At 41.9% G+C, this 27,647-nt stretch overlaps 4 protein-coding genes and 2 long non-coding RNA genes across 10 annotated transcripts in view; 4 read left to right on the plus strand and 2 right to left on the minus strand.

Moving 5' to 3' along the window:
* Positions 1–12,435, plus strand: part of LOC124307281 (uncharacterized) — a 49,376-nt gene extending 36,941 nt beyond the window's left edge. The window contains exons 1-2 of one of the 2 annotated variants that reach the window (XR_006908775.1): positions 10,769–11,435; positions 11,851–12,435. Coding sequence is in view for 1 of the 2 variants with exons in the window: in XM_046768802.1 (XP_046624758.1) it covers positions 11,851–11,918 (68 nt within the window). In the remaining variant the exon portion in view is untranslated. Of the gene's footprint in view, positions 1–10,768; positions 11,436–11,850 lie in introns of those variants that run through there. The other variant, XM_046768802.1, reaches the window with a different exon arrangement.
* A 616-nt stretch (positions 12,436–13,051) lies between these two features.
* LOC124307312 (uncharacterized) lies at positions 13,052–14,095 on the plus strand. The gene is made up of 3 exons (XR_006908778.1): positions 13,052–13,098; positions 13,477–13,719; positions 13,981–14,095. It is a non-coding gene; the product is annotated as an uncharacterized LOC124307312 (long non-coding RNA).
* LOC124307311 (farnesol dehydrogenase-like) lies at positions 13,190–14,643 on the minus strand. The gene is made up of 5 exons (XM_046768836.1): positions 14,256–14,643; positions 14,010–14,136; positions 13,783–13,912; positions 13,513–13,662; positions 13,190–13,305 (listed from the first exon to the last, which is right to left on the minus strand). The coding sequence occupies exons 1-5, from the start codon at positions 14,554–14,556 to the stop codon at positions 13,264–13,266; spliced, it is 750 nt and encodes a 249-aa protein (XP_046624792.1). The 5' UTR covers positions 14,557–14,643; the 3' UTR covers positions 13,190–13,263.
* A 307-nt stretch (positions 14,644–14,950) lies between these two features.
* On the plus strand, positions 14,951–18,605 carry LOC124306964 (uncharacterized). The gene is made up of 3 exons (XR_006908730.1): positions 14,951–15,207; positions 15,568–15,725; positions 15,924–18,605. It is a non-coding gene; the product is annotated as an uncharacterized LOC124306964 (long non-coding RNA).
* Positions 18,606–18,859: 254 nt separating this feature from the next.
* Positions 18,860–24,341, plus strand: LOC124306962 (helicase POLQ-like). 4 transcript variants are annotated; one of them, XM_046768177.1, is made up of 15 exons: positions 18,862–19,957; positions 20,049–20,227; positions 20,318–20,494; positions 20,572–20,671; positions 20,743–20,939; positions 21,041–21,186; positions 21,279–21,513; positions 21,577–21,717; positions 21,806–22,220; positions 22,301–22,458; positions 22,517–22,612; positions 22,697–22,870; positions 22,983–23,096; positions 23,191–23,325; positions 23,460–24,341. In XM_046768177.1, the coding sequence occupies exons 1-15, from the start codon at positions 19,111–19,113 to the stop codon at positions 23,541–23,543; spliced, it is 3,198 nt and encodes a 1,065-aa protein (XP_046624133.1). In that variant the 5' UTR covers positions 18,862–19,110; the 3' UTR covers positions 23,544–24,341. The 4 variants fall into 4 exon arrangements, with proteins under 4 accessions (XP_046624135.1, XP_046624134.1, XP_046624133.1 ...); XM_046768180.1 differs by lacking the exon at positions 20,049–20,227 and having other exon boundaries at positions 19,808–19,957; XM_046768178.1 differs by lacking the exons at positions 20,572–20,671; positions 20,743–20,939 and having other exon boundaries at positions 18,861–19,957.
* An 80-nt stretch (positions 24,342–24,421) lies between these two features.
* LOC124306963 (ribosomal RNA-processing protein 8) lies at positions 24,422–26,580 on the minus strand. The gene is made up of 5 exons (XM_046768181.1): positions 26,477–26,580; positions 26,235–26,353; positions 25,247–26,127; positions 24,881–25,117; positions 24,422–24,760 (listed from the first exon to the last, which is right to left on the minus strand). Exons 2-5 carry the CDS (start codon positions 26,307–26,309, stop codon positions 24,547–24,549), a joined length of 1,407 nt encoding a protein of 468 aa, XP_046624137.1. The 5' UTR covers positions 26,310–26,353; positions 26,477–26,580; the 3' UTR covers positions 24,422–24,546.
* Between the last annotated feature and the right edge of the window lie 1,067 nt (positions 26,581–27,647).

Below are 27,647 nucleotides of genomic sequence, written 5' to 3' on the forward strand. Positions count from 1 at the left end.
TCTAGTCTACAAAAAAAAGATAGAGGGCGTAAACTCTTTGACGCCTCAAATCAGGCAGGACGTAAAAACATATCACAGATCGTATATAAAATCTGCTGACAGCGCATATCACGCCAACGTTACCGATGAAAGCTGAAAAGTTTGGGTTAGTTTGTACGTGGAAACAGTAGATCAAATAAAATCGACCGAGCATACATGCAGCCTGAAACCTAAAACTAGGAAATGCGTCGTAACTTTGCACTTTCGTATTCGAGCGTTTTGTTTATTTTGACAGTGAAAATTTTCGTCAGTAGTCGTCGAGAATAATTCCTTTTTCACTCGTGTTTTTCTTTTTTTCTCCATCAACCGGATTTCATCTTGGAAGAAGACTCGCGTACATAAATATTTCGTTTCGAGTCGGGTACCCCTCACGCTGCATGAGCTCGCTAGCTCAAAAATGTATTACACAAGTATGGCGTTTCGAATCACGCGACAGCAACGATCGTGCACAATTTACGTCAAGAGTGTAACCTTATCGTACCTACATTCCGCGTCTAAAAATATAAGAGCCACGGGACAGATCTCAGATCCCACCGACCGTGCATTATAAATACGTAATTCCCCTTCCGCCGGGCGTGGATGTTTTCGGTGCTCGTCTCGATAAGGCGAAATTGGAAAGGATTTATTTCTGAACGGACTTGAATTAATTAACTCCTCTGTTTCCCTCTTTCCCCGAACAGATTTGCGCGTGTAATTGATCCGAACGACACGTTGAGCTGAAACGGAGATTAAATAATAAAACGGATTTCGTCGTGTGAATATAACAGGGATATCGAACGGGACGGTTATGAAAGAGCTTAGGAAACGGTGACTGAGTCTTTTTCCCGGCTTTCGGAAAGGCCGTGACCTTTGGTATTCGCTCAGGTTCCGCATGGACTAATTCTCACTCAAATTTCTTATGCAAATTATAGAGGTTTTATCAGGCGTTTATTTTCCCCTCCAAATTATTTATACAACTTAGTCGATACAGCCACAGCTCTCTGCGCAGTAGCTTTTGTACAACTCACGAACAATATAATAGAAGCCGAGCCGACGATCAAGATCATTCCTCGCCGAACATAGGACTGTATATCATAGATAAGGTCGGCCCGACATGAGTTGGTACCTCGGCCTTTGCCGCCACCTTTCTCCTTTCTTTTTTTGTTCGCCGTTTTTTTTTTTTTTTTTTTTCTTTTTTCAATTAAATTTACGATATCACAGGTGTTCGTTCCCGACTCGCTTATGGGTAAGATAGGAGCCGCAGAACCTCGGGCTACCGTATTTTTACTCGGCAGGTTGGATATCTTGGTCTGGATAGTGTCTAGATACAATAATTGTACAGGATTGGTAACTATCACCGGGATAAATAGGATATATTTTTAAAACCAAAGCTTGAAAATAAGATTTAGTGGAATTATGATGAAACAGATGGTCGGGAGAGTTGGAACGTCGCGGTCACGTACACGCTCTGAAAAAACCACCGGTAAAACGTGTTCATGCTCGTACTGTATATCATCACGTTTTTTTCCCCGTTCGCGTCATCACACGCTCGATTAAATTCCAACGGATTAAAATACCTGAAAAGCATGTTATACCTAACCCGTATTCAGTCCGAGGTGATATTATGAGTTTCTATAACCGTCACGTTCGCAAATCATAACGGCAAAATGAAAATAAAGGTTAAAAATACCAAGAACTGTCAATCGAATTATCAAATACGCAGCCATCAAATCTATGCCAGGTAATGGGATCACTTTGGTTGATTAGCAAGTTAGCCTCCCGGAATTCCTGAATTCCTGAATTCCTAACTCCGCGAATCCGACAGACTCTCGAGCCCTTCACCTACGCTTACCTGCATCGGTAAAGTTACAGCCTGAAGCCTGCGAGCTTTCGGCAAAGTGGAAGCTTCCGTGAGTCTAGCAGAGAGTGCGGGAGCCGCACAGGATACACGTTTGCTCGAAAGCTATCCCTGGTGAATTCGGTGCGGGTGAGTATCGTGTGACGGATTCCCTCAAGATCGATTCCCTCTCAAGCGCAGCCTCCGTGTTACCTCCGCTTTCCTCCGGTTTCCTACCAATATTATACGCCCTCGCGATTGCCGATGAAATTTCGAAGTGCTAGGGAATCATCAAGCAGGACACGACTCGGATCCCACCGTGATTCTTGGTAATTATTCTCGATCTTTTGCGGTGAGACGAGGTCCTGGAGGTTCGGGAATCATCAGCCTTGCCGAACGTGTCGAGCAGCCGAATGGCAAATCAGCCGCAGGGGTAGAAATGGCCACCAAAGGAAAAGCCCGCGGATTTTGCCTCGACGTTTCACGGACCTCTTCGATGTTAATACCTGCTCTGAGGTCGGGTATTAATTTAAAATAACTAATCTGGAGACTGCACGTTCCCGTCTGACCTGTACCTGCAACATCTGCCGCTTTTACCCTTGTTCCCAACTCCGCGGGAAGTTTGACATCCCACAGGGTCAGTTCGTGTCTCGCGTCCTTTACGTGGATGTAATATTTATTGCGTGGACAAGCAATTGGCGGAACAGGAATAAGAGGGACTGACCAAAGTTCAACGACAGTTGGACTGATTTCGGCGTTTTGTGATCATAATTTAATGTCGCTCTCGATTCTGGCTGAATCTGTTCTCGCAAATGCATTTTCTATAATTCTGTTTTATTCTTTCAACGAATACGTGTGAAAAAGTATCGTGAATAGTTTTACTTCTGTAGGGAGTATGATTCGTGTAAATTGAATTTTTGTAAAAGGTATTCCGGCTTGAATATCATTCGAACGATAAGTAGGTATAATCGTCCAGCAAATATGACGATTGATTATGATTATTATCTTCGTTGATATTCAATCCATTTCACCCGTTCCTCCAGCTAGCCAACACCTGATATTAACAGCAAGAATTACGCGAGAAAATGAAGTTTTGCGTTTTGTTTCCCTTGCGAATAGGATGATGAAGGAAAAGGCGAGCCGTGTGCAATCAGACACCCCTCCCCTGCAAACAATTCATTCTTTCATTTCATTTCATTCCTTTCCAGGGTATAGTTCACGGCCAACGCCGACGCCTCCGTCCTTGCGTTCAGAAGTTCCACTCGCCGGCGAAGATTAAAACGGTCGGGATAATGAGAAGTTTTACTCTGCTCGTACACGTACATACGTATACCTCCCTCCCGTTGCACCGTATTTCATAAGCACGTCCCGTATTTTATTACCCAACACTACATCATTCCGGTAGAATTCACCCTCCTGCGACTGTTTTCTGCTATGATTATTGCCATAGCGAAGCCACGGATAATTGAGCCAGGGATATCCGGTTCCCGAGATTCTGAGGAAGTGCAGCGTACGAACTTCGCCGTAAGGCAATCTGCTCCCTCTTTCCCCTCCAGCTATTATTCTCGGGTCGAGAGACGGCTAACGAGAAAACTGGAATACGTTGCGGCTCTGGATAGCGAAGAAAAACTATCTAAGAGTGCCCAGGGGGGCTTCTTGCTCCCGATAACCCGCTAAACTATTACGATAGTCACGCTATCGCCTAGGTTTGATAGGCTCCGGAGTCTGAGAGGCAGTGCTTGCTGAGACCTCGGAATCGCCGGTTATCTCTTATCGAAAGAAGAGAGAACAAGGGGGGGGGGGGGGAGTGGGAGCGAGAGGTAGAAAGAAGAAGCGCTAGTAATTGACATACCTACTAGATTTATCCTCTGTACAGAGAAGCCAGAAGCTTCGATTAACCAAAAACTGTTACAAAAACGTAGACGTACATTTGGGAGTTTTTGCCAGGCGTAACGCAAGGTAATAGAGGTTGAATAGTGTTGTAAAAGCCGAGTTTGAGAGAAATGGGAAGAACGATTAATCTGTGACAAGTTTTTATCAGGGAATCTGTCGCTGGCGTAAAATTACATCTGGGAGTTGACAATGGTTGTTTGGCGTAGCAGCATTTGGAGTCGGTTCTGTGGATAACAGCCAGGACGTGTGAAAGACGAGGACTTGGTAGTTGCGGGTTATACACAGTTCGAAAATTATGGAGCAAAGAAGACGGACCTCGCATGCGTCCGCTCCAAACGGGAAGCTGGATGAAAATTTCTCGCAGCGGGGAATTCCTCCATTTCCGGCGTATTTGCGTTCGACGGCTGCTTGGGCGCGGGGAGGAAGATCCACCGGCGGTGTTTCCGCAGGCGAAAGTAAGTTGTTTCGCCTTATCGCCGCCCGGCAAGAGGCATCTCGCACCCCGTGCGGTAACGTAAAATAAACATATACCTACCTTTGCATACATTGAGTTTGCAGAATCGATCCTCGGCCTCGTTCCCTGAATTTTTTCTTCACTCCCCGACGCGCTTGCCGTTGTCGCGAAAAGAGCGACGTTGCACTCTATCTCTCATCGCTCCATAATCTCCGGTACTCATAAATCGACTGCGGAACGATAGCTCGCCTTTAATGATTGTCATTATCCCGGTTCGATGCGCCGGCACGCCGCTTCGCTGAGTAATATTACGGCAACGTGATAAAATATCACATTGTCCGTCTGACAGGCTACACCCTACAACGCTATTAACCCGATCCTCCGACCGTCGCGACGCCTTTGCGTACGTGGACCCGTATTCCCTGTGTCAACTTGACTGCAGTATCGATGCACAGGCGGGCAAGGAGAAAGCTCGATCATACGTCGCTGCTTCGTATACCTTGCGTTAAGGTGATGCGGTACTCCTATTTCGGTAACAAAAATTGTCATCCAAATTTCTCCGAGACGACTGATGTTTCGGATAAAAGGCGAGAACAGTCAACTGCGGAATTGTTAGGCACGGCTTGCTATTCATTGGCGAAAGATTAATTGTACCAACGATACAAAAAACAAAAATATCCCGACATGTACGTAAGTCCGTAATGTGTGTACATAAAAATAAATAAAAAATATTACAATAATGGGTAGCGACCTGTGAATATTTTTTGGTGACACTTTAGGAACAAAAAGTAAAATAAAATAAAGCTGAAAACTGAACCACCCTATTAAAATATACGTCTGCATTTCACACCGATCGATAATAACCCAGCACGTGCATCTTTCGGCACCACGCGACGCGACGGTCCCGGGTCGGAAGGGACGATACCGAGGGACAGGTTACTCGCTGACGAAGCTAATACGGAAGACGATAAACTCGCGTTGAAATATCCGTTTGATAGGTCTTGGACGAGGTTTGGCCCGGCGTTGGATGCCCAGACGGGGTGCAATCAACGGCAACAATGCGTCGGAAACGACTGAAGCCAGGGCTGCGTGTGTTCGCGGTGGCTTAACGACCAAACTACGCCAGCATGCATCGCGCAAAAAGCTCGCACCACTTTCACGGCGAACAGAATCTCGTTGGCCGCCGCCAGTAGCGCAGGGAGCCGGGGAAACCGGGAGGCAATTTACAATTATAACCGCATGTAGCATTCGTGACGAATTTCTGTGACGGCCCTCGCATTTTCTCGGAACCGCTCCACCGGGTGCGAGGTGTTGACTTCCCTGCGTTCTCAACGTCCTCTCCTCCGTACAGCAGCGACCCAACCATAAGCACCACAATGGCTGCGCCCTCGCGGCACGAATCGACGCCGCCGCCGCCTCCGGTGGCAGTGCAAGGTTGGCTTCTGATCGGCGTAAACCTCGCTGCCCTTTCGTGATTACAATTCATTGAACGCGAGACCCGCGCACCGCGGCTGAGTGTAAACATGCATATGCATACCTCAGTTAATTGCCGAACAAATATAGTCCAGGCTTATCGCACGATGCTGCAGAGCTACCTCAACGCCGGCACACGTCCCTCATAACCGAGCCGTGACGTAGGCATCATAGTTGCGAATCAGGAAGTATTCTGGCGCACGGCTATCAAAAATCTTCGCAATCGTCATTTTCATAACCTGCGAAATGTATTAGTTTTATCATAAAATCGGAATACCCGTGGTATAAAGAACTTTCGATTCTGTTGGTATCATTGTTTGAAGTCTTCACCTGAATTCGGAATTCCGAGCCGAATTTCACTTCTGGTGAATACAGTGTATACAATACGTGTACAATGCGAACCCGGGACCGAAGCCAAGAAGATTATTAGATCTGCGGTAGGTATATAACTTGTGTAATTCATGAGTTGACAACCGAAAATTTTGGCAACGCTGAAAATCCCTGAACTCGCCCGGTTCATTGTGTATGTGTATACAATATATATTATTATATATATATATATACATATATCATATATATGCTTGTATAGGCTTCGTTCTACTTATTCAGCCGCAGCCGACAAAGTGGAAGTGCAAATACACACACCGCGCTTGAAAGAGGCAACAATTTCTTGTCTAGCCGGTTGTTTGCCTCAACTTCGGGCCGGCACACAATTCCCGGGACGGAGACCTTCCGACCAATTTTACAAATTCTTACCGCTTGCCGCGTCACGTGCCGCTCAAAGTAGCTTGATGTACTTACACATTCCCGCAGTACTCGTATAAATTTCAATCCCGGTTGTTAGTACCGTACTGTTGCAATGTTCTGACTCGAGCATTCGAAATTGCACTTCGTCACTCACCACAATTATGTATTCTTGTGTCATAACTCAGTCTATCGAACAGTCTTCTCGTACTCATCGTCAGTCTAGGTATTTTAACTTCCAGACTAGTAGTGAGTGTCAGTCATTGGGCGGCCACAATGCGAATCCTGTGTTGTATAATCGACACTCGGTATGCCGCCATTTCTGACAAAACTTACAATTAGAATCATCGTTTCGTACTTACTAAAAATGTGCATAGGAACATTTCCAAACGATACAATGCAAATTCAAGCTGTTGCTCGCATCCATTGGTAACTACTTATTGCAAAGTTGATCGACAACCAATCGTTTTGGAATACTGGGATGAAATTATTGCAGTCCACGCGCTCGTCGTTCAAATTATTATTAGCTATTCGAAATCGTGATACGGCCCATGAAAAATCAGATCATAGTTATTGATTCGAGCAGCTCGAATGTAAGCTTTTGTCCACCTGTCAGTTGAAAGGTGAAGTTTGAAAGTTGTATCAGACAGTGAGTATCACATACGCCGCGAGGAGAATACAAATTTATACACACACGTGTGTATACGACTGAAGATATCGTCGGTGGAATTTTATGAATTCGGCAACAGGTTCGGCGGCGTTGCGAGGCAGAACCGGGCCCCCATTGTTGCCGAGGGAAGAAAGGAGGACGCGAAGGTTCTTTCACACACATATTGACACTTAGTTCCCTCGCGTGACAAGATCTGTATTAGCCATTTGTCGCGTATGCGTGTGCGGGCCTGCAGGTACGGTACGGCTCTATCTGCGTTACAGATCTTGTCTGAATACGGGCGAGAGGAAATCACGGACAAAAGAGACAATGGCGTCTCGCCCAGGCCGCGACGCAAACTCGAGAGCCCCGGTACAGATTCGGCCATGTAGGCAGGGAGAGCATCGCGAGACCCCTTTATCTGCCCCGGTGATAAAATATACATAACAACGTACACGCTGTGTGTTTGCAGTGTACGTATACGTTATAATCCGCGAGCACGGAGTGCCATGTATCGCCATCTGGCGTTGGTAATAATCTTACCGACGATACGTTATTCATAATGTTACTAACAACGCGCAACTCCTGTCCTAGTTCAAGTCGTGGATACAAATGGCTTCGCGGTGGTACCATGCACCTGCAACCCTTGCTGCAGATTATCCCGCTGCTGTCCGGATTCGAAAAATCGTATTGGCCACCACTCGAGACTTCTGACCGTCGTAATCTCTGTATTTAGCCAAACGCGACAAGGGTCGGACCCTCCGACATTCGAAGAAAAGCGTCCTCGATCCCCTCTCATTTCTGAAATTACACACCCTTCGTTTTGTGCCCGCATTCGCTGTGTCGAACACGTGAAATGGATGAAAAGAGAACTTGTGTCTACAAGTTGGATATGTTGCCCCGCGGTGCGTGTTGATCGGTAATTCTCGTTTCTATTATCGCTGCCTGCGAAAGGAGAGTTCCTTGACTGTTTTGCGCCGAGACCGGTAAACGCGTGCAATATTGCAGGTCGCGTGATCTCTGACTTTGGTACTCGAGGTTCTCCGATCGAGTACAATGGCAAGGCGTGCCCGGAGGCGCTGTTAATCGGACGGTGAATGGAAAAGGGGTGGTGGGCGCAGCCTGCCTTTGCAGTCGGGTAAATAACTACAGCCTCTTACGACTCTTCCGGGATTCATTCGTTTGTTTTCTTTAGCACGGGACCAGCATCAACAGTCCCTGGGGACCATTCGTCAGTTTAATAATTGAACAGATCGGGAAGCTCCTGCAGTGCAACGGGACTCGGTGTAGCTAAGCCCGGATGATCACGAGCCACCTAATTGAACCATAGGTAATGAAAGATTCAATCGCATTCCCTGAAATAGAAACGTCTTCTTCGATAATTAAACAGCAAATAAGACAAGGGCTCGGGAAATTAACACCAGCACTTCGTTAACGCTTTCCTACAATGCTTTGGTTGTGGAACGAGTGAAGCAGAACTCGGTGTTGTTACGTCGTTTTGTAAACCAAAGCAAGCGAATGAAAATGAACGCAAACCAGGGCGAGAACCACCCTTAACTTCCAGGTACCGCAGTTTGACGGTAAAGATTTATTGGAAGAATCAAGGGAGACGGAAGCAGGTAACTCATCTCCATAATTTAAATCGTGCGCCTTGGGAAGGTTGGTGCATCCGTATCTGTAAAGGGAGATTTGAAGGAGAATAAGACGAGGCGCATCATCGAGTCAACCGATGGCCGTGATAGGTCAGCGGGGATATTCGAACGTGGCATGTAGGGAGAACGTGTATAGAAAAAGCGAAATAAGTGTACCATCCGTAAAATGAATCGGTAAAACGAAGCGGAAACGAGAAAGCTGTTGCTCCGCACTAGAAGCGTATCTGGATATCTTGATCATGTGAGCTGGAAATTGAATTTCCGGAAAGGACAAGTTGGATAGGGACGACATGTATTTGATAATTTTGAGTTGCGAAAATCTTTTGGCAGGCAGGGCGAGGGTTGTGGCAAAACAGGGAGGGGAGTCTTCTTGCCAGACCCTGCAGATGCTTGCCCGCAAACTTTCCTTACGGTTGGCCAACTATAAATCTTCATCCTCGGACAAGACTTGAAAACTTACCGAGTTGAAAACTCATTTCATTAATGCGCTCACCCTCCCGCGTCTACGGAGCTCTTTCTCGTTCGTTCGTTCGTTCGTTCGTTCGTTACGAATTCAAAGTCACTGTAGGGATGAGCAACGGTTCAGCTGATTGTAAGGTACGAGAAAAAATGTTTAGTTTTCTTCCATCCCTCTCGGTTCTTTCCCCCGGACGATTCGTGACCCTCGTACAAAATGCCAACCCTCGAATCGCATATTCACATTTAATTTCCTATCCCTGATGCAGAATGAGATATTTGTCATGCGAACATGTGCGTTTCAATTCTTTCAGATAGGCGCTGCTCTGTCCTGGTCGCGGGTCGTTCCGATTAAATAATTACAACGCAGACGACCGCTTATGCGCAATGTATGTATCCTGAATGATGCAGCAGATCCCTCGGAATTGAAACTTGATTGCCACGGTACTTGTTTCTACGTTGGTGCGGGCTGTTGCAGCCCGGTGGAATTTGCGGTTTCGTTTGGATCGCATCAAAGCCTACCGCAGTCTCCTGCAAACTGCAGGAACTGGGAAACAGGTGGGGGTAATCGATATTCGTTGAATTCAACGATTTGCTGACCTCGCGCCACGTCTCACGCTCTATTCTGCACCCTCCCCTTCAGGGCCAGGAATATTTAATAGAACTCAGGACGTGACACGGGTCTGGAAAAATATGGAAGCCAATGTCTTCTACCTTCGGTTGTCGATGCTCCAAGTTTTATTCTGGTTTACGGCAATAAGTTGAGCCTTGAATAATATTTGTTCGAGTATGGTGCGTGAAGGTGGATGGAAAAAGTTTCTCCAAAGTGTTTTATACCGTTCTGTGGAAAGTAATTGGAGATACGTTCGATAAAACGGACCTACCTATAAAATTCTGATCAATGTCCACCGCCGTATACTGCAAGGCATTCGAATCACAAGTTATACAGCCAAGAGTGCGTTATACAGGCGGGGATAAGGGTGGGCATGCGCAGAGGATGTTCTCGCAAGCAATTTTGGTGGCGGCACTTCAGGTGTCAAGTTGCTATTTGTAATCAAAGCATTTCGCAAAGTGGAAGACGCGCTGAAAGCATCCGAACCACGGCGTAACACAACCCGGGGCGGTTGTTTGCGTCAAACGAATTCCACCCGCTCCAGAGGATTCTTTTCTCGCGGCGCGATGCCGCTGCGAAAAGACAAGGGGTCGAGACCAGATGTTAGATGAAACGTTTTGCTCGCGGTGTGCGAGCCCAAGGCTCATGCTGATAAGTGGTCCCGTACAAGGGAAAGGAGAACACGGCTCGAATCACGAGGGAATAAAACGAGAAGAGGAAATGGTATAGAAAACGAGATATACCTGTATACCTATATACCTATATACCTATATATACAAGGGATAAGGGGTGAAAAATGAAAATCGGAGAAGAACTTCGACGTGTGGGTGGAAAAATAACCGAAATGATCCCCGCACGCAATTATACCTACATCAGTGATCGTTAGCTACCCATACCGCGATATTTCAGCGCTTGTAAAAGTGCAGGTACAAATCCGCGGGGTGGAGGGAGAATGATTTTTCAAAATAACAACACGAATTCTTTCAGCCGTATATAGCAGCATACGCTAGGGTGCGAAGTGGAAAACCTTACAAGCCGATTTCCACTAAAAGGATCCGCTCGATCTCGCTTGAGGAAAAATATTTGCTCAGGCGCTTTATAGTGCGGGTCTATTATTGAGTAGGTGGGCATAAAGCTCGAGGATTTGCTGGCACAGGTTGAATAGGACGAAGAGAGCTGAGGGTTCTTCGATGCAAAACAATAATTTGCGTCTCGCGTTATTGCGAGTCAATATTGTGCTTCGGTTCTTGAGGAGTGCGTCTAGTCTGCGAAGGCAGTGGTCGGTTCGCCAGGAGCTTATCTTGGTTGCTGGAGGCTTACGTTTAATACAAATTGATATAACGTGGCCGGGGCCTTTCGCTACTGTTCGGACCGACGCACAGACCCCAAACTGACAAATAGAGGAGAACCTGCGAAAGCTTATGATCCATTTAGTTCAAATGCCTATGAGCCAGTTTGTTACCACCCTACAGTACACCCGGTCTCGTTTGACCGACAGTTAATTCACCCCAAAGACAAACGCGCTTTGTGCCAGGGATGACGGTGAAGAGGAAAAGCTGATGATTCTCTCTAACACTGCGCCCAGATGCCCGGGCACCGCATCGCCGCTGAAACGGCCCTTCTGCGATTTCACCATGTTCGGAAAGGTGAGCATTTTTCGAATCAATTTTACCAAGTGGCCAATGGCTGAGTGATCGGTCCATTGAAAAAGTAGATATGCGTGAGGAACTCAACTGTAATTTACTAATTTACAATTTTTGGGTCAGGGTACAGGATATTGAAAAGTGATTAAATGAGCGTGAAAATTATTTTATTTGACACTAGTATGATGGTTTGAGCATCTTTTTTTGTCTGCGTGCGTCAAGTAATCGTTCCTACGACAGTACAGAAAACTGCACTTCTATTACCTAGTACTGAAAAGTGCAGTCTTTTGTACTCTGATATGAAAAAAAAAAATTTTGCAAATGACACTTTTCTTAACTAAGGTATCGTGAGCACTTGTAGCCACTAATTGTAAGATAAACTGATAAGGAGTTCGATTTTTTCTTTTATTTATCATAGATCCGGGTTATTTGGCCATCAAGTCGAGACTTCTGGCCGTCATCGTGCAGAACAAGAAACTTACATGATTGTACAGACGCGCAATGTAGAAAAAAATGACAAAATACTAAAAAATAAAGAAGGTTACTGGGCGGGTGATGGACGCGGGCAATCGTCCCGTCCTTAACCGGGTGCTTACCGTCAACGGGTTGGACAAACATTTTGATAAAGTGCTTATAACGGGTGCTGACCGGGTGCTTGTTGAGCAATTATTTCATTAAACTTCCTAGCCGGATGCCAGCCGAGAGCTGATTGGGCATTATTTTACTCGAAGCCTATAGGCTTGGAATTTTGATAAATCAGCATTAATTAATATTAATTCAATATTCACGGGATCATCCCAGTGTAACGGGTCGAAAAATAGCTGATTTTCACGATCTTTTCTTTCATGTTTAAAATACGCTAACTAGTCTGATTTTTTTGTGTCGCTAATTTTTTTCAGACCGCCGCCATTTTGTCAATTTTAATTAAAAAAAAACTTCCATAGCAAGGTAGCGGCATTCATACTGATTAATAATCTCTTTTTAAATTTTGTTTCAGATAATTTTGCGGCCACCACTTTATGAGATAAATTTATATTAAAAACAAAGTTTAAAAATTCATTTTTTGTTCTTCAGGAGTGGCCCGATTCGACATAAAAAAATTAGATTCATCAACGTATATTAACCATCGAAAACAAATTGCGAAAATCAGCTATTTTTCGACCGGTTACGATAGGATGATCCCTTAAGTCGGTTATAAAAATCCAGCATTAGATTAAAAGCATGGGAGCAAATTAATTATATTTCGTTGGAGGCCATCAGATTGCATTAGAATCATCCAGTAATAACTACATGTATTGAAACCAATTCCTGGTCATGCCTATTCTATACTTATGTTGAAATAACCGACAGCTTTGAATAATAAGCGTGAACTAGTCCCCCCTTTTTTTACTGGTTCCAAACGTAGCCGCATTGATCAAAATTATTATTGGGTGACGCTTATGTAACGACATATTGCAACTTGAGCGATACGGGTGACATTGTTTGTTATGCTTTTCGCATAGTAGACCTTACTAAAGACGCTAGTTGGACAATTAGCATTTCCATTTTATCAAGAGCTGTCACCAGTTTATCATAAAACTAGTCCTGCTTTTCAAGTTGCTTATGAAAATTAAATAAATTATTCATATACACCTACACATCTTGTTCGAGACGTGATAGCGGAAAGGTAATTCGTTTGTCGGATGTAGGGATGTCAAGAATATTGAGAATGACTTCAGACGAGATGCAATGTATTTTTTTGAAAAAAATAGTTTTATTAAATTTCTCTCCATTCGTGACGAACCTGAAACGCAGGGTACATGTACTCATAGTTGACTCATCGTGCCATGTCTTACAATACTTCGCCGACCGGTCGTATCGTCAATTCCGTAATCTGAAAAGTTTATAAAATTGATCAAATTTCAACAAGTTTGTGGCACAGTTGAACACGGAGATTAAACGAGCTTGGCTTGACACTATAATAAACGGTGAAACTAAACAAACATGCAGTCTGTTGTGCAGCGTGTAAAACGTGAAGTTTGAAAATATAAAGTGTATTTTATAGGAACAAGCGAGGATGAAGAACGTTGGAAATTGTCACCTGAACATGTTCCGGGGTCCCCAATACGTATACAACTCCCGCAGCTATATTTTCCGGCTCAAGACACGGACATTTGGTGAAATAATCTTCGGAGGCAGGGAGACCTGCTGCCCGAACGATGTCCGTCTTGACAACTCCAGGACTGATGCTCTGAAGAAATAATTAAATGACCATGAGTCAAGCCTCACTCCAATTTTCACAACCGTGGTAAGTCTTTCTAGTAAAAGAGCTACCGTTAAGAATTGCTCCCTGATACTAAAATCTTCTCACCGTAATTTTAATCTTGCTACCAACAGCCACGAGATCCCGTCTTACCGTTTCCGTCATGACAGTAATTGCATATTTTGTGGTTGAATACAGACTGCTAGGGTTCTCAAAAGAGAGCCAATGTCCTAATACGCTGTGGGAGCACAAAAACATCGTCAATTTACTTTTGGTACTCGTCTGTTATCACTCTTTTATTTACAGAGATGAATCTCACAGGATTGATCGTTCACCTGTTGATATTGATGATGTGACCCGCTATGTTTCGCCTTTGCATTGAAGCCACGGTTTCTTTCACACCGACGGCAGACGCCATGACATTTAGGTCGAGTATCTTTCGAAATCCCTCAATATCGTCATCTAAAGCAAACAACGATAAATCAATGAGAAGAAATGAGCGACATGTACATGCTTAGATCTCTGTAGTTATTTGCACAGGTCAAAAGTAAAAAAAAATTTGCTCAATTCTTATTGCTCACCAATGAATCGCTTAGGAGTCCAAAGACCAGCGTTGTTAACGAGGACGTGGACACCTCCCAATTTTGTATCAACCCATTTAAAAACGCCCTGGAATTCTTCCGTGTTGGTAATATCACACTGCTTTCGATAAAACTTTCCTTTAGCTCCCTCGAGCCGTTTTTCCAGTGCTTTCAAGTTCTCCAATCGCCTGCCAAGTCCAATGACCAATAAACCCTCCTTGACGAGAGCTTCGGCGATTTTTTCACCTATTCCCGCACTGGCACCGGTCACGATTGCAGCCTTACCGACCCAACGATCCATGTTTTCAGAGTGAGTTGAATTGCGATCGACCGTGCGCGCCTACATATTTATATATAACATACAGAGGAGTGTTCGATGTATCATGTGTCGTAATGTACCTACTATATTTTTAGAAGGAGATATAACCCCACTGCCCGCTGGTTTCAATTGCATGATACTCAACTTACATTACAGCAATTCACTTCCTTATCTTCAGTTACTAACGGTCGCTGGAGCTAATTGACAAATTCGACCATGAGCATTTATAACAAGTCACTATCACCGCATAACAGCATAACAGCTAGTGACTGTAGTGACTGATCTGTAACTGGCTTGGTTGTTACAGATAAACTGGCAAATATTACAATTATCATTTTCCCTCCATTTATCTTTGAGTATTTTCGCTCGCAAGTTTGCATTGTCATCACACACGTGATAACGTCATTGCAAGTGGAATGGGCGTTCGACGCGCTGTTTGCGGACTCGTGGTCGAAATTTGACGGAGTATAGATAGTCAAATGTTTTCATTCATGCCATGTTATCTCTTATAGATCAAAAGGTACATTTATGCTCGAATAGTAGTTTTCGATTAAAGTTGGTAAAGTGATATTTACGTACCGCGTATAATTATCGGTGACATGATTGTACGTGGCTGTGAAACCTCACGCACTGGTATGAAACGTTATTTATTATAACAGCGCACATAAAGTAAGCCTTTTTTATCTTAATTTCCGTGCGTAAGGTGCTACTGTTTAGCGAACCGCACTTAAAGTGAGGTCATTTCGATACAGCGTTTCGAAATACTCGCGGATCCGCATGGTATACAGGTAAAGTGCCAAAACGTAGCACTTCGCGCGTGGAAATCACGATCAAAAAAGCTTACTTTACGCACGCTGTTACAAAAAATATTTATATCCGTCCCAACTCTTGGGCATAGCCGAGTCCTAATTATTGTCTTCACTGCAATCATCATCGGGAGTTAAGTTAGTATTTATCAATTGGCAATGTTAATATAAAACCAGGTATTTGCAGAAAAAACCCTGAAACTCAGGTTTACAACATTTCTGCAGCCAGCTCGGCGATACGCGACACATAGCACGACCTACTTTCACATTGTTGAACTTACGGCGGATCCTGAAGGGTCTAAGATCTCGCAGCCAGTGAATTGAATGGCTTCACTATAATTGTCGGTAAGCGTGCGCCTTCTCTCCCCTTTGTGTAATACGGGAATTGCAAGTGGACCATTCTGATTTCACTGATTATTCATTTAAGTACATTTCGCTCCTTGTATTTGAAAAGTGCCACCTCATTTCTCACTCATATATTGGTGCATGCGTACGTGTATTTTAGGTTCTCTGTTTCCGTCTGCAATGTTTTTATCATCGCAGGGCATCGCACCCGAACAAAACGTCAAAATAGCTACAGGCAGAGACCGCTATTCCAAATCAAATTCATCCAAGTGAAATCAATTCCGTCGGATGACGACGGACCCGATAGCGATACACGGGAGCGCAAGTATTCCTCTTCGCCGAAAGATCCTTCCTTTAGCCCGGGGGGGATACGATTTCCATACAACAAGGCACCGCAATGATTACCTACCCCGTGAATACATTAGTTGAACTTAGCCTTCCACAGTGCGCACAAGGTTCGCGTAGGCATTCCAGGTGTGTCCTCCGTCTCTCCGACTCTGCGCCCTTGTACACGCGTACGTACAACGTCGATACCCTTAAGCTGCCTGTTCGTCCTTAGGGATGAAAGTTATTTACTTCGGCCAACTGTCTTTCTCTCCGGTCTCAGCGAGGAATCTTCATTGCAACAGAAATGAAACCCCTGCGATCAATCCTCGCCTTTGGTCTGGGAATGCATAGTCTTAGAGGATACATAGTTCGGCTGTAGGTATTTACATAGGTATAACGTTTCAGAATATATCCACCTATGACCTGGGAATTTACCTTACCGGTTTTAGTCTAAGGAGTTGGGCGGTCTACTAGAATTCCGGATAGGATCTCCGAAGGTACGGTACCGTTTCTGTCTGCAGAATTTTCAGATTTTGCACCGATTTATACGGGTGAAACTCGCGTGTCTACGAATAGCTCTGATGATTTGTTCCATGCAATATCAAGACCCAAAGTTAACACGTAATAATGAATTTCGCGGGAATTTGAAACCACAGAAAAAGTTTTCGGTTGAAACTTACCAAGCTAAGTATATTTTGATGTATTGAACAAATTCGTGTGATCAAGAGATGGGGTTTATCGCTGTTGAGTCGGGAGACAAGTATCTAGACATCGTTAAAGAATATGTGTTGATCCAGTTCCAGACTAAAAGGATCTTACACGATGCAGGTCAGCCAAGTTTTCTGCTCAAGAAATTGCACGCGCGGTTATTAATTTGATTGAAAAAGGCAAAACGGCGACGAATTGTAAAGTCCTTGTTATGTCGATACACGCAATGGCTTGATACGCCTCAGGTGGAACGCCCTAAGTAGGCAATGGCAATCGCTTGTTTATTCTCCGCGTGGACCTGCGGTTCAATCCACTCCAAGCAAAATAGCATATGGTAAGTAGATTTCGCAACGTGTTGCCCGCACTGTTTACGGTAAGCGGAGAAGCACGCATTAATGGGTACAGGAATAAATGGAAATCAAATGATCGCGTTGCGTGGGCTGGTTAGGTGTCTAATGACAAGGGTGTGGTGTCGATATTAACGGCAAAATGTATCGAAGAACCGACCAAGAAAGTTTAGGTCGATGGGTAATGCAAGATAGAGCTTTCGATGATTTCCGTATAAAATAAGAGTAACGGGTGGGTGCGCCAGGCCGTTATAGTTATTGGTTCGGCTTTCTTATATTGGACGATAAATTCTTCGGGCTCGTTCTTTTTTCTTTAGAAATTTCCTGACCGAAGTTTCTTCGTTGACCAACAACTAACTTTCCAAAGGAGGGAAGGGGTCGGTATCGCAGACCATGGCTGCCAATAGATTTAGCACACTCGCGTTCTTCCTCTACCTATACAATCTATGGCGGAACCATTAAAACTGCTGCGACAGAGACTCAAACATGTATTATTTATACTTATGAAAATACGTTATATCTTCACTCGGCATATTTTCCTAATCGTGATTCTCTTCTGGAGTGAACAAATCTTTAGCAAGTAACAAAACATATCCGCAGCATGTTTGCGTTTAAATTAAAGTTTGAATTGAATTTTAAAAAATCGCAAGGATCGTAATGCTATCGGAGATCGTAACGAAGTCCAGATGGCAAGTACGGAGTATTGGAAATATTATATGTTATTGATCTCTCCGTATATTCATGGAGCATCGTGGACCGCAGTTCAGCTCGTCGGCTCGGCGATAAATCATGATCCTCAAGAAACTACCCCGCATGTTACAGGATACACTTCGATTGTTTTCGCACATGACGTATTATCCTTGCCGTATGCGAAATTCTACTAACATATCTATGTCGGAGGCTTACAGCAGCTGGCATGTTGTTCAACCTTTTTCAACAATATACCGTTGTATCCGATTGGAATTATTTTGATGCACATTATTGAACATAACATGAATCGAACACCATTAAACCGCATTTCACTGATTTAGTACTGCGAAATGCACTCAGTTTCGACAAGTTCGATCACTGAGTCTCCAGCAAAAAAAAAATTCAGCCTAAAATACCCAAGCTACAACGTTCGGTGGGCTTCGTTTGTTGGTGACCAACCTTCTGCCGTAGAGTAATTTTAGAAATAAAACCGTATGTGATGAGCTTAAGTTAATACATCGCTCACATGTGACTATAATACACTGTGAAGCATTCTGGACGTTGTAAATACCTAATTAATGGGATGCGTGATTCAACACGAAGCGGTGCCGTTGCCGGCAAAACAGCATTTAAAAAAAATTCTTTTGCACTTTGGAAATTCACCGCTCAGATTGCGATGAATAATTATTAAAAATTACTCGTACGACTGCGATATGAGAAATATAACAGGATACGGAACATGTAGATAGTCTTTCTAAAAATAGACAACAGAAAAAATGCAAGGAAAACACCACAGATTGAAACTGATTATGCACAAAGTGTTTCGTTATGAATCCTTCCTTCAGCATAAGATATTTACATTTTTAACGTAGCGCCATTTCTGCATTTCCATTTATAACGATATTAGCTCGAATACCATCAGTGGACTCGAAGATACTCCTATCCGTAGGCAACTTCTCATGCATTTGTGACTACCGTATCACGGCATTGCAGGATAAAAAATCGTTACCCACCGCAACTGGCGAAGTTCGAATTTCAAATTACCGCTGGATGTCGCTACTAGCGGACTTGTCATCGAACACCGTGTACCTGTGTTACGTTTAATGCGGTGACTGTAACGTTTGAATTTTGAGTGGACGGGACACACGCTCCGCGTAGAATAACCTGGTTCTGCAAAAGCAAAAAATTAATCATCTAGTCAAAGGTGCTACGCGTGTTAGAATAAGGAAAATGGCACGATGAAGCTACATCCTTGGTAACAGAGTATAACCTCTAAAGTTGACATAATTCACTTGTAAAGTGATTCAAATATAATGGCTGTGACACCTAATCAGGCTGATTTTTCTCTTGGTCAAAAAATGAGTAGAGGAAGCAGTCTAAAGCTCGGTGCTAATGTAATAGTGGCAGGAAGAAACTCGTTTCCTTCGTCGTGGTTATCCATTGACGACACTGTACTAAACACGATAAGTTTTGATGAAGAATTTACAAATGCTACTGACAATGTTGTCGCTACAGCAACAAAGGACGATAATGAATATTATCAGAATAATAACAACAACACTAATGCCAAGGAAAAAATATTCTTTGAGAAAGATACAAACTTTGAACAAGTGAAAGATCACAATTACAGTAAAATATTGGACTTGAATACAAGCGACCAGGAATTTTGTCAAATAGAGTCAACCTTGATACAAAAAACTGAACAAGTTCACATGGAGCTGAAAACCATACTGAATACAACAGAAATATCGATATGCCGTGATGATCGGTTAAACAATACGGTCGTAGATTCTGGTGTCGAAAAATCTATGTGGGAAGATGACAGTCTACTGGATCGAGTATTCAATGAACTTGAATCATCCAATAACGAGAACGTCGAGGCTACCAAATCTGAGTGCTCTCCGTTGGCTGTATTAGATAGTTTCAGCACCTTGACTTCTCCAAAAAAAATTCATTCCGAACCATTGGATTGTCCTTCGACTGTTCCGCGTGTTCAAAAACACTCGTTATCACCACTGAAGGAAAATAGCAGACCCAACAAAAAGAGTCGGACGGTTGTCCCACGGTTTTGTGAGGATGCGATGAAAGATTCCTTTTATGGACTTCCAGGCTCGGTAAAATCACTTATACAGCGTGTAAAGGGAATTGATGAACTATATGGTAAGGTTCCTCTTTTGATAAATGCTTTCCAGTTTCTTTGTTCTTTAAATTTTTTGATACAGAAATTGAGGAAACTTTTTGCCATCTATAGAATGGCAAGACGAGTGTCTTAAACTCAAGGCAATTTATGATCGAAAAAATTTAATTTATGCCCTCCCAACAAGTGGTGGAAAAACATTAGTGGCTGAGATATTAATGCTCAAGGAGCTTGTCGCTAACAAAAAAAATGCAATCTTCATACTTCCCTTTGTTGCAATCGTTCAAGAAAAGGTGCTACTGCTCAAAACATCTTTTTGCAATTTTACAATATTGCTTCTCATGCTTCTGCGCTTTGCTTATAATACTTGTAATTTATTTTAGGTACGTTCTTTGGCACCTTTTGCCCTGGCCTTAGATTTTTTGGTCGAGGAATATGCAGCTGGAAACGGGCAGTACCCGCCACGTAAAAGGCGGAGAAAACACACTATTTATGTCTGCACGATTGAGAAGGGACTGGGGCTGGTTAATAGCTTGATAGAAAACCAGCGTCTTCATGAGGTAACGTTGTACTAATGTTTCAAAGTCAAAAGTTTGAATGAAATTACCTTGAATTTAATGGGAAACATTTTGAGTAGGTTGGAATGGTCGTTGTTGATGAGCTTCATTTATTAGGAGAAGATGGAGGCAGAGGCGCAACACTAGAAGGTCTACTGACAAAAATAATGTACACTGGAAGTGCGTTGAAAAAAAATAATCTGCTCAGTGCTCAAAATCATTTCACTTCATTATGAGTTCTTTTTTCTCAGATAATCTACATATTATCGGAATGAGCGCCACTATTGGGAATTTGAATGAAATCGCTAAATTTTTGAATGCTGAAATTTACACGAAAGATTTTAGGCCTGTAGAATTGAAAGAGTATGTTAAATGTGAGGACGATATTTGGCTTGTAGATCTTGAGCAAGAAGAAATACTAACTGATCTAAAGAAAATTGCTTACGCTGTGAGTAAGCGTTTATCTCGGTGGTCATAATTGTGTTTACATAAGTTTACAATGCATTTGAAGTGCGTTAATGATGACAGTTTATTCCCTTCAAAATTTAGTACTCCCAGGAAGCTCTCAGGCTTGATCCAGATAAACTTGGAGGATTGGTAATGGATGTTGTACCACAAGACTCTTGTCTAATATTTTGTCCGAGTCGCAAAAACTGTGAGAATGTTTCTATATTGTTGACGAAAGTTCTGTTCAAGTAAGGAGAATAGCAAATCATACCCTGGCCATTGTGTCTTTCTATAAAACTATCGTGATTACTTTAATAATTGCATTCTAACAATCATCCAGATCTCTGCACAATCATAAGAAAAAGGAGAAAGATATATTGATAAGAGCATTGAAAGCTGAAGGTGCTCTCTGTGAGATTCTGGAACTAACTATAAAGTTTGGCGTAGCTTATCATCACTCTGGTTTGATGGCAGAAGAGCGAAAGCTACTGGAGGAAGCGTTCAGATCCGGAACTCTTTCTGTAATTTGTTGCACCTCAACTTTGGCTGCTGGCGTTAATTTACCAGCGCGCAGGGTAAGTTTCTATTATAGACATGGTCTGCCTTTTCAATTTTGTTATAATTTGTTCACATTACAGGTAATACTCAGACGTCCATATGTTGGTAATCAGTTTCTAAACTTGAGTCGTTATAAACAAATGATTGGTAGAGCTGGAAGAGCTGGGATGAAAGACGTTGGAGAAAGTATACTGATTTGTAGAACAAACGAAATTCCCAAGGTGCTGGATTTTACATAAATTTGGCCACTACTATTGCAATTATTCATTGGTTATTAGATAAACATGACGTTTCCCCTTTTCATCTTAGGTAAAAGAGTTGTTAACTTCTAATATGGACGACTGTATCAGTACTTTACACGTTGAAGAAGACAGGGGTATAAACAATTTGATTCTGAGTTCGATTCTCTTAAATTTGGCTACAACTAGATCAGAGTTGCACAAAATAGCTGGAACTACGCTTCTTGGAATACAACAGAAGAGGCTAAATATTAATACAAATAATATTACTGACAAAACGATCACAAAGCTAATAAAAACACGTGTAATTAAAGTGAAACAAGTTACTAATTACAGTGAAATCAATCCTAATTTAACTGTCCTCATTCAGTCGCAAGATAATTTAAAAACAGCTCAGGAAACACCACGACCTAGAAAGAAAATTGTAAAACTTAGTAGAACAACAAAACTGGAAGTATGCAAACTGGGAAGAGCAGCTATGAAAGGTGAGGGTACCGAATTTTTTAACTGCATTTTTTCTCTATGCTTTTATCATATTTGTAATACCGTATTTCATGATTTTTAGGATGCGTCGATCTGAATCGTGCGCATATGCTGTACAAAGACTTGAAATCAGCACAAAACCAGCTAGTGCTACTCGACTGTCTCCACCTTTTGTACCTCGTGACGCCATACGATGTTGTTGATCTTGTAAAACCATCTGGAAACGTGTACTGCGATGTGGTAAGTCAGTAGGATACAAAAAGAGATTCGCCTTTGAATTTCATGTAATTTGTTGCAGGTTTGCAACTTGTCTCCCATACAGATGGAGACTGCAAGAGTTTTAGGAATAAACGAGACAGTTGCAACCAAACTGAGAGCTGGAGTGATGCCAAAGGTTTTAAATTGAAATATTGTTTCATACTTGTTTGTAAATACCGAAAATGTAAGACTTTATAACATCTGTTTTCTTCCTACACAGAATGTCGATTCTAACGTCGTAAACAGGTTTTATTTGACCCTAATGCTCAATGAGTTGTGGAATCAGCAAACTGTTCACATAGTATCTACTAAGTATCAAGTCAATCGAGGAATAGTACAAAATTTAATGAACGCTTCCGCATCCTTTGCTTCAAGCGTGGAACGGTTTTGCGCGGTAATTATCGCACGCATATCTTGCTACCTAGAATATGTCAGAAGGAAAAATAATGCAGATCTATGATGGTAAAAGAAAATGAGAATCTTACTCACGACGTCTTCTCTTTCAGGAACTTGATGAATTTTGGGCGTTCAGAGACCTGTTGCACAGTTTTAGTAAACGGCTATCACACTGCTGCTCGGTTGAACTCGAACCGTTAATAGAACTTCCTAGTGTGAAAATTGTACGTCAAAAATGCAAAAGATACGCATTCAATGTACCTTGAAATGTCAAAAATGAATAACATGTAAGTATTGTGTTTTGATTTCTTCACTCAGGGACGTGCCAGACAGTTGTTCAATGCTGGATACAAAACATTGCAATCTGTAGCACTGGGTCAGCCAATGGAAATGTGTGATAAAATTGAAAACTTGCCGATGCGAGTTGCTAGTCAGATCGTCGCTGCAGCTAAGGTATGTTTTGATATTTGAAGCTTTATGTTTAATTCCAATTGGCAGAATGAAATCAATAAACTTTTGTAAGCGACGAATTAGTTACAATTAATTAAATAGAATGCACATTTTGAGTACATTTTGTTATTTTGCAGCTCTTATTGTTGGAGAAGGTGGAGAACCTCAGAGATGAGGCAGAAGACGTGCTGGATGGAATTGATATATCGAATTTCCGGTAATCCAATCATCACAGGCATATTCATGATATGCTGGTTACCGTACTACGACGCAAAACGTATAATAATTTAGAAATTAATTTTTTTCAATTACTCTCCAAGAGAAAATCAATTTTTAATTTGAATAATTCAATGCGATAGAAAAAAAAATTCAATCAAATGAACGTTTTGTTCCTTATCTGTCGCAAAATGAAATACATTTAATTTTCTACACAATTTTTTCAATGACAAAGAATAACTGAGAGATTGTTCTTTAACGTTAAGTTTATAATATTTTTAATTCATTGCGATCTAAAACCCCATAGATGGATAAAAGTTTCTTTATTTTCACCATTTTCCATACGTTTTTGATCGCATTTAAAACCTATGAATACGTGAACTGTTGACTACATATATAAAAGGTGTATTTTTTTGTACAAAACCGTTATGCCTGTATTATTTTTCCTATTACTGATTAAGCTTATGATTTATCTTGATTTGCTATAGATTACGGGTATTATAGAATATTCATTGGCATTATGATGAATAATATTCTTTATACGAATCATCTTCATGGCAAATTTATATAAAAGCGCCGTATCCTGTATGTAACGGCGTTACGATAAAGTGCCATAGATTGAAAATCCCCGAACCAGCCAAAAGAATAGAGTCATTTTTTTTGGTAACTCTAATGGGATGACAACATAAAACGTTCGACAATATTACTTTACTACATATTGTGCAATGCAGATCAGCGTGTGTGAAATCTAACACTCTGATTAAGCTGGCACATAAAATATTCGTCCATGTGTTGTTGTGAAACTTTTATCGAAAAAGTGAATCTCCACACGGTGGTATAAATAAATCATTTCAATTCATAGGTTGAGTTTTAACAAAAGGCATAAAATTAAGATTTTTATTCATCATTTTCACAACATAGGACGCGAATATAAAAACTAGTAATTAACTATATACAATATTGCGGAAGGAACGGTAACTTATATCATTATTTTATGGTGATCTGGTATCAACGTTTTTTATATAAACACGGATTGAGCACGAGAGGTGGAAGTTTACTTCGTTTTTTCGTGACGTCGGCGTCTTTTTTAAAGTCCATAAAGTAGAATAAGTTGTGCGATAAGTCTTTCCATGTATTGACAAATCCGTAAACACCCAAAGTTTTGATGAACTCGTCCACGTCATTGAACCTACTTTCAACTTCGGCAATTTTGAGAATCCCACTGAAGGCAGAATGCAAAAAAATCAAATTATTGTGCTGAATAAAAGTGAAGTTAGTGTTCAACATAAAAATCCGAAAATATGAAGCCACTTATTTCCTGCACACGTAGTTTGATACCTACTCTTTCCTCAGAACTCTGTTGGCTTCTATCAAGTAATCTGTCAGATTTGTGCCCATCAGAGAGAGGCAGAAAACCACGACATCAATTCGGCCCGTCAGCAATGACGAATGTGCCATATCGCAGGTGGTGACTTTATCATTCATGGCAACCAGATCCAAGGAGTGTACGTTCTGTGTTACACTGGCTGCAAGTCTGGCTTCGCCGCATCCGAAGTCTGCGACAATATAGTCTTTCGGCCTGTCGGTGTAAAATTAAGAAGTGATACAGTATCGATACAAATTTATTTGTGCCATTATATTTAATTGAACAGAATATATAAGCTCCTATAAACGAAAAACTGATCTGTGTTAAATATTGTTTCCTTACATTTTTTTTATCGATGCGATTATGGTATCTAAAGGGTTCAAAGGCCACTGTTCCACTTGGAGCTGATAGCCTTCATGGTAGGCTAAAAATGCGTCAGGATCTTCCTTAAAATATTTCTTGGACGACCAGCTTTCGCTGTTGTACATTTGTTCGTTCAAGTATCGAAACCTTGAAGACTTGAGTCTAGCCAACATTCTGTCTCTTAGTGATTTTTGCTCAGTACTTTTCTTATAGATCTTTATTGAGTCATGCTGCTGCTTTTCAGCGAGCAATTTCTGTAATCTGTCGATTGTTATTCTGGATTCAATAACTTTGGTTGAAACTTTGAGATTGGTCAAATTCTTATCGTCTTTCATTTCAGCCTGAACATCCGTTGTGGAATTGTCTCTTCCATCTGTCGAGTTTGCAATAAAAGGCTCTTTTGTACTGCTTGAAATTCTTAGATTTTTTAGTTTCTTTTTCTTACGCTTTAATTTTTGCTTTTCAATCCGCTTTGCAAGAATATCTCCATTTGGCTCCAATTTCTGTTTGCTGATCCTATGATGAGCATCGTTTGGAATTTTTTTTTTATTAACTTTGTTAGGTTTGTTCTTTTTCGACGATAATTCAGTGGCACTGTTATTCGCATTAGCACTAGATCTAGGGTCCGAATTTTTATGTGATTCGGATTTCCATTTCTTAATTAAAGTTTCGTTTATCGTTGAGTCAGAAGATTTACGTATATTGCTACTGACTCCATTTCTAGCTGCAGGAAGATTGATGATTTCAGCATTCCGTGCCAGTTTGGCAACTTTTGATTTCGGTTTTTTACGTAGTATCGATTTCTTCTGAGCCTGAAGAATATTAACCGATATTTTGGTCGGTTTGGCTTTCTTCTTCCGCTGCATAAAAAGTATCAAGGCATTCAATTGGTAAATAAGTTCTTCGAACACAGTTTTGAGGTTAGAAAAGGTTAAGATTCATGTTATATACATTTTGGTAAACTTACACCGATAAATAGATCGTTCGTCAGTTTGTCACCTGTTACGTCAATCTCCCAAGCACTTTCCTTAAATATCTTCATTTCGATATCAAGAACTCATTGAAGTACTATAGCATACCGTATTGCTGAAACAGGTTACTATTATAAGTCTATGGTTACTACAACTCCAATTTACTCCATACACGCGGTATGATCCAGTGTTGCCGGACTGAAATTCTTCGCCGTGCTCCATTCTAGCAAATACTTACATCATGCATGCTAGATAGAGCCACAAAACGTGCTGGTATGAAAAACTTCACCTGCATTTTCACGTGCAGTAAACAGCTGGATGCAGTAACGCTGCCGTCGCAGCTCTCTAGTTGCCGTTGTGTGTTTCGTGGCAGCAAGTAGATTATACTTTTTCTGCTTGAATCAAATTTTTACTTGTTTTTACGTAATATATGCTTTGTGAAGAATGTGCGATATTTTACTTCTTTACGCTAATCGGAGGCTCTGTATAAAATGTATGCTATTATTTTTACGCAGAAATTGGCTCAAAGTCACAAATTAGCCGTTTGCGAGAAAAATCGAAGGGTGCAATGTTGTCTTTCTCAGGTAAAATTTCCTGTACCATCAGGTCGTATGTCGCCGCGATCGGCAGCGCGTTATGGTACGATAGTGGGCGTGATTGCAGATTGTTGCATGCTGCTGCGGCTTGAGTCCAACCAATAGATCTGCACAGGTGTACTCGCTGATATACTTCGCGTTTTCGCTTAAACGTGCCGATTGATGGAATCAACTGTAAAGCCTACTCACAGGTGCACAAACTGAAATCTACATCGTAAATAAGCTCGATTCATGCTTCGTGAACAGCATAACAGCATCGTCGTGAACAGCTACGGATTGAATGAAGAATGCTGCAGATTGCACGTCAATCGGAACGTGTTACGGTACGGGATGAGTCATTCGCTAGACGTATAATGTGTTTTTTTAACAAATCAAACATGTTGTCAGCTGCAAAATATCAGCAAGCGCAATCGATTTCCCTCGCAAAATTACATCGGAATAGTGCAGGAAAGAATTTATTCCCACACTTTTCAAAATCGCGAAAATTTTCGACAAAAATGCAAAGGGGTTGGCTTTACTTTTTTTTCATTTTTAGGGCCGAAAAATTTTCGTCTTAGATTCGATTTAAATGACCCTTTTCTGACTAATTGGACCCCTAGGAACTCAGAAAACACAGCGAAAATAGCGCGGGATCCTCAGGAGAGAAGTTACGAAGGAAGAAGCACCTGCTGAAAAATGTCTTAGAAACGGGTTTCCGTTTTTTGGCTGTAACTTTTGATTCGTTGATCGCAGCGTATTGAGACTGCGCCCAATCGATTTCCCTCGCAAAATTACGTTGGAATACTGCCAGAAAGAATTTATTCCAGCACTTTT

This window comes from Neodiprion virginianus, chromosome 6 (genome assembly GCF_021901495.1).
Source record: "Neodiprion virginianus isolate iyNeoVirg1 chromosome 6, iyNeoVirg1.1, whole genome shotgun sequence".
Classification (NCBI taxonomy): Eukaryota; Metazoa; Arthropoda; class Insecta; order Hymenoptera; family Diprionidae; genus Neodiprion; species Neodiprion virginianus.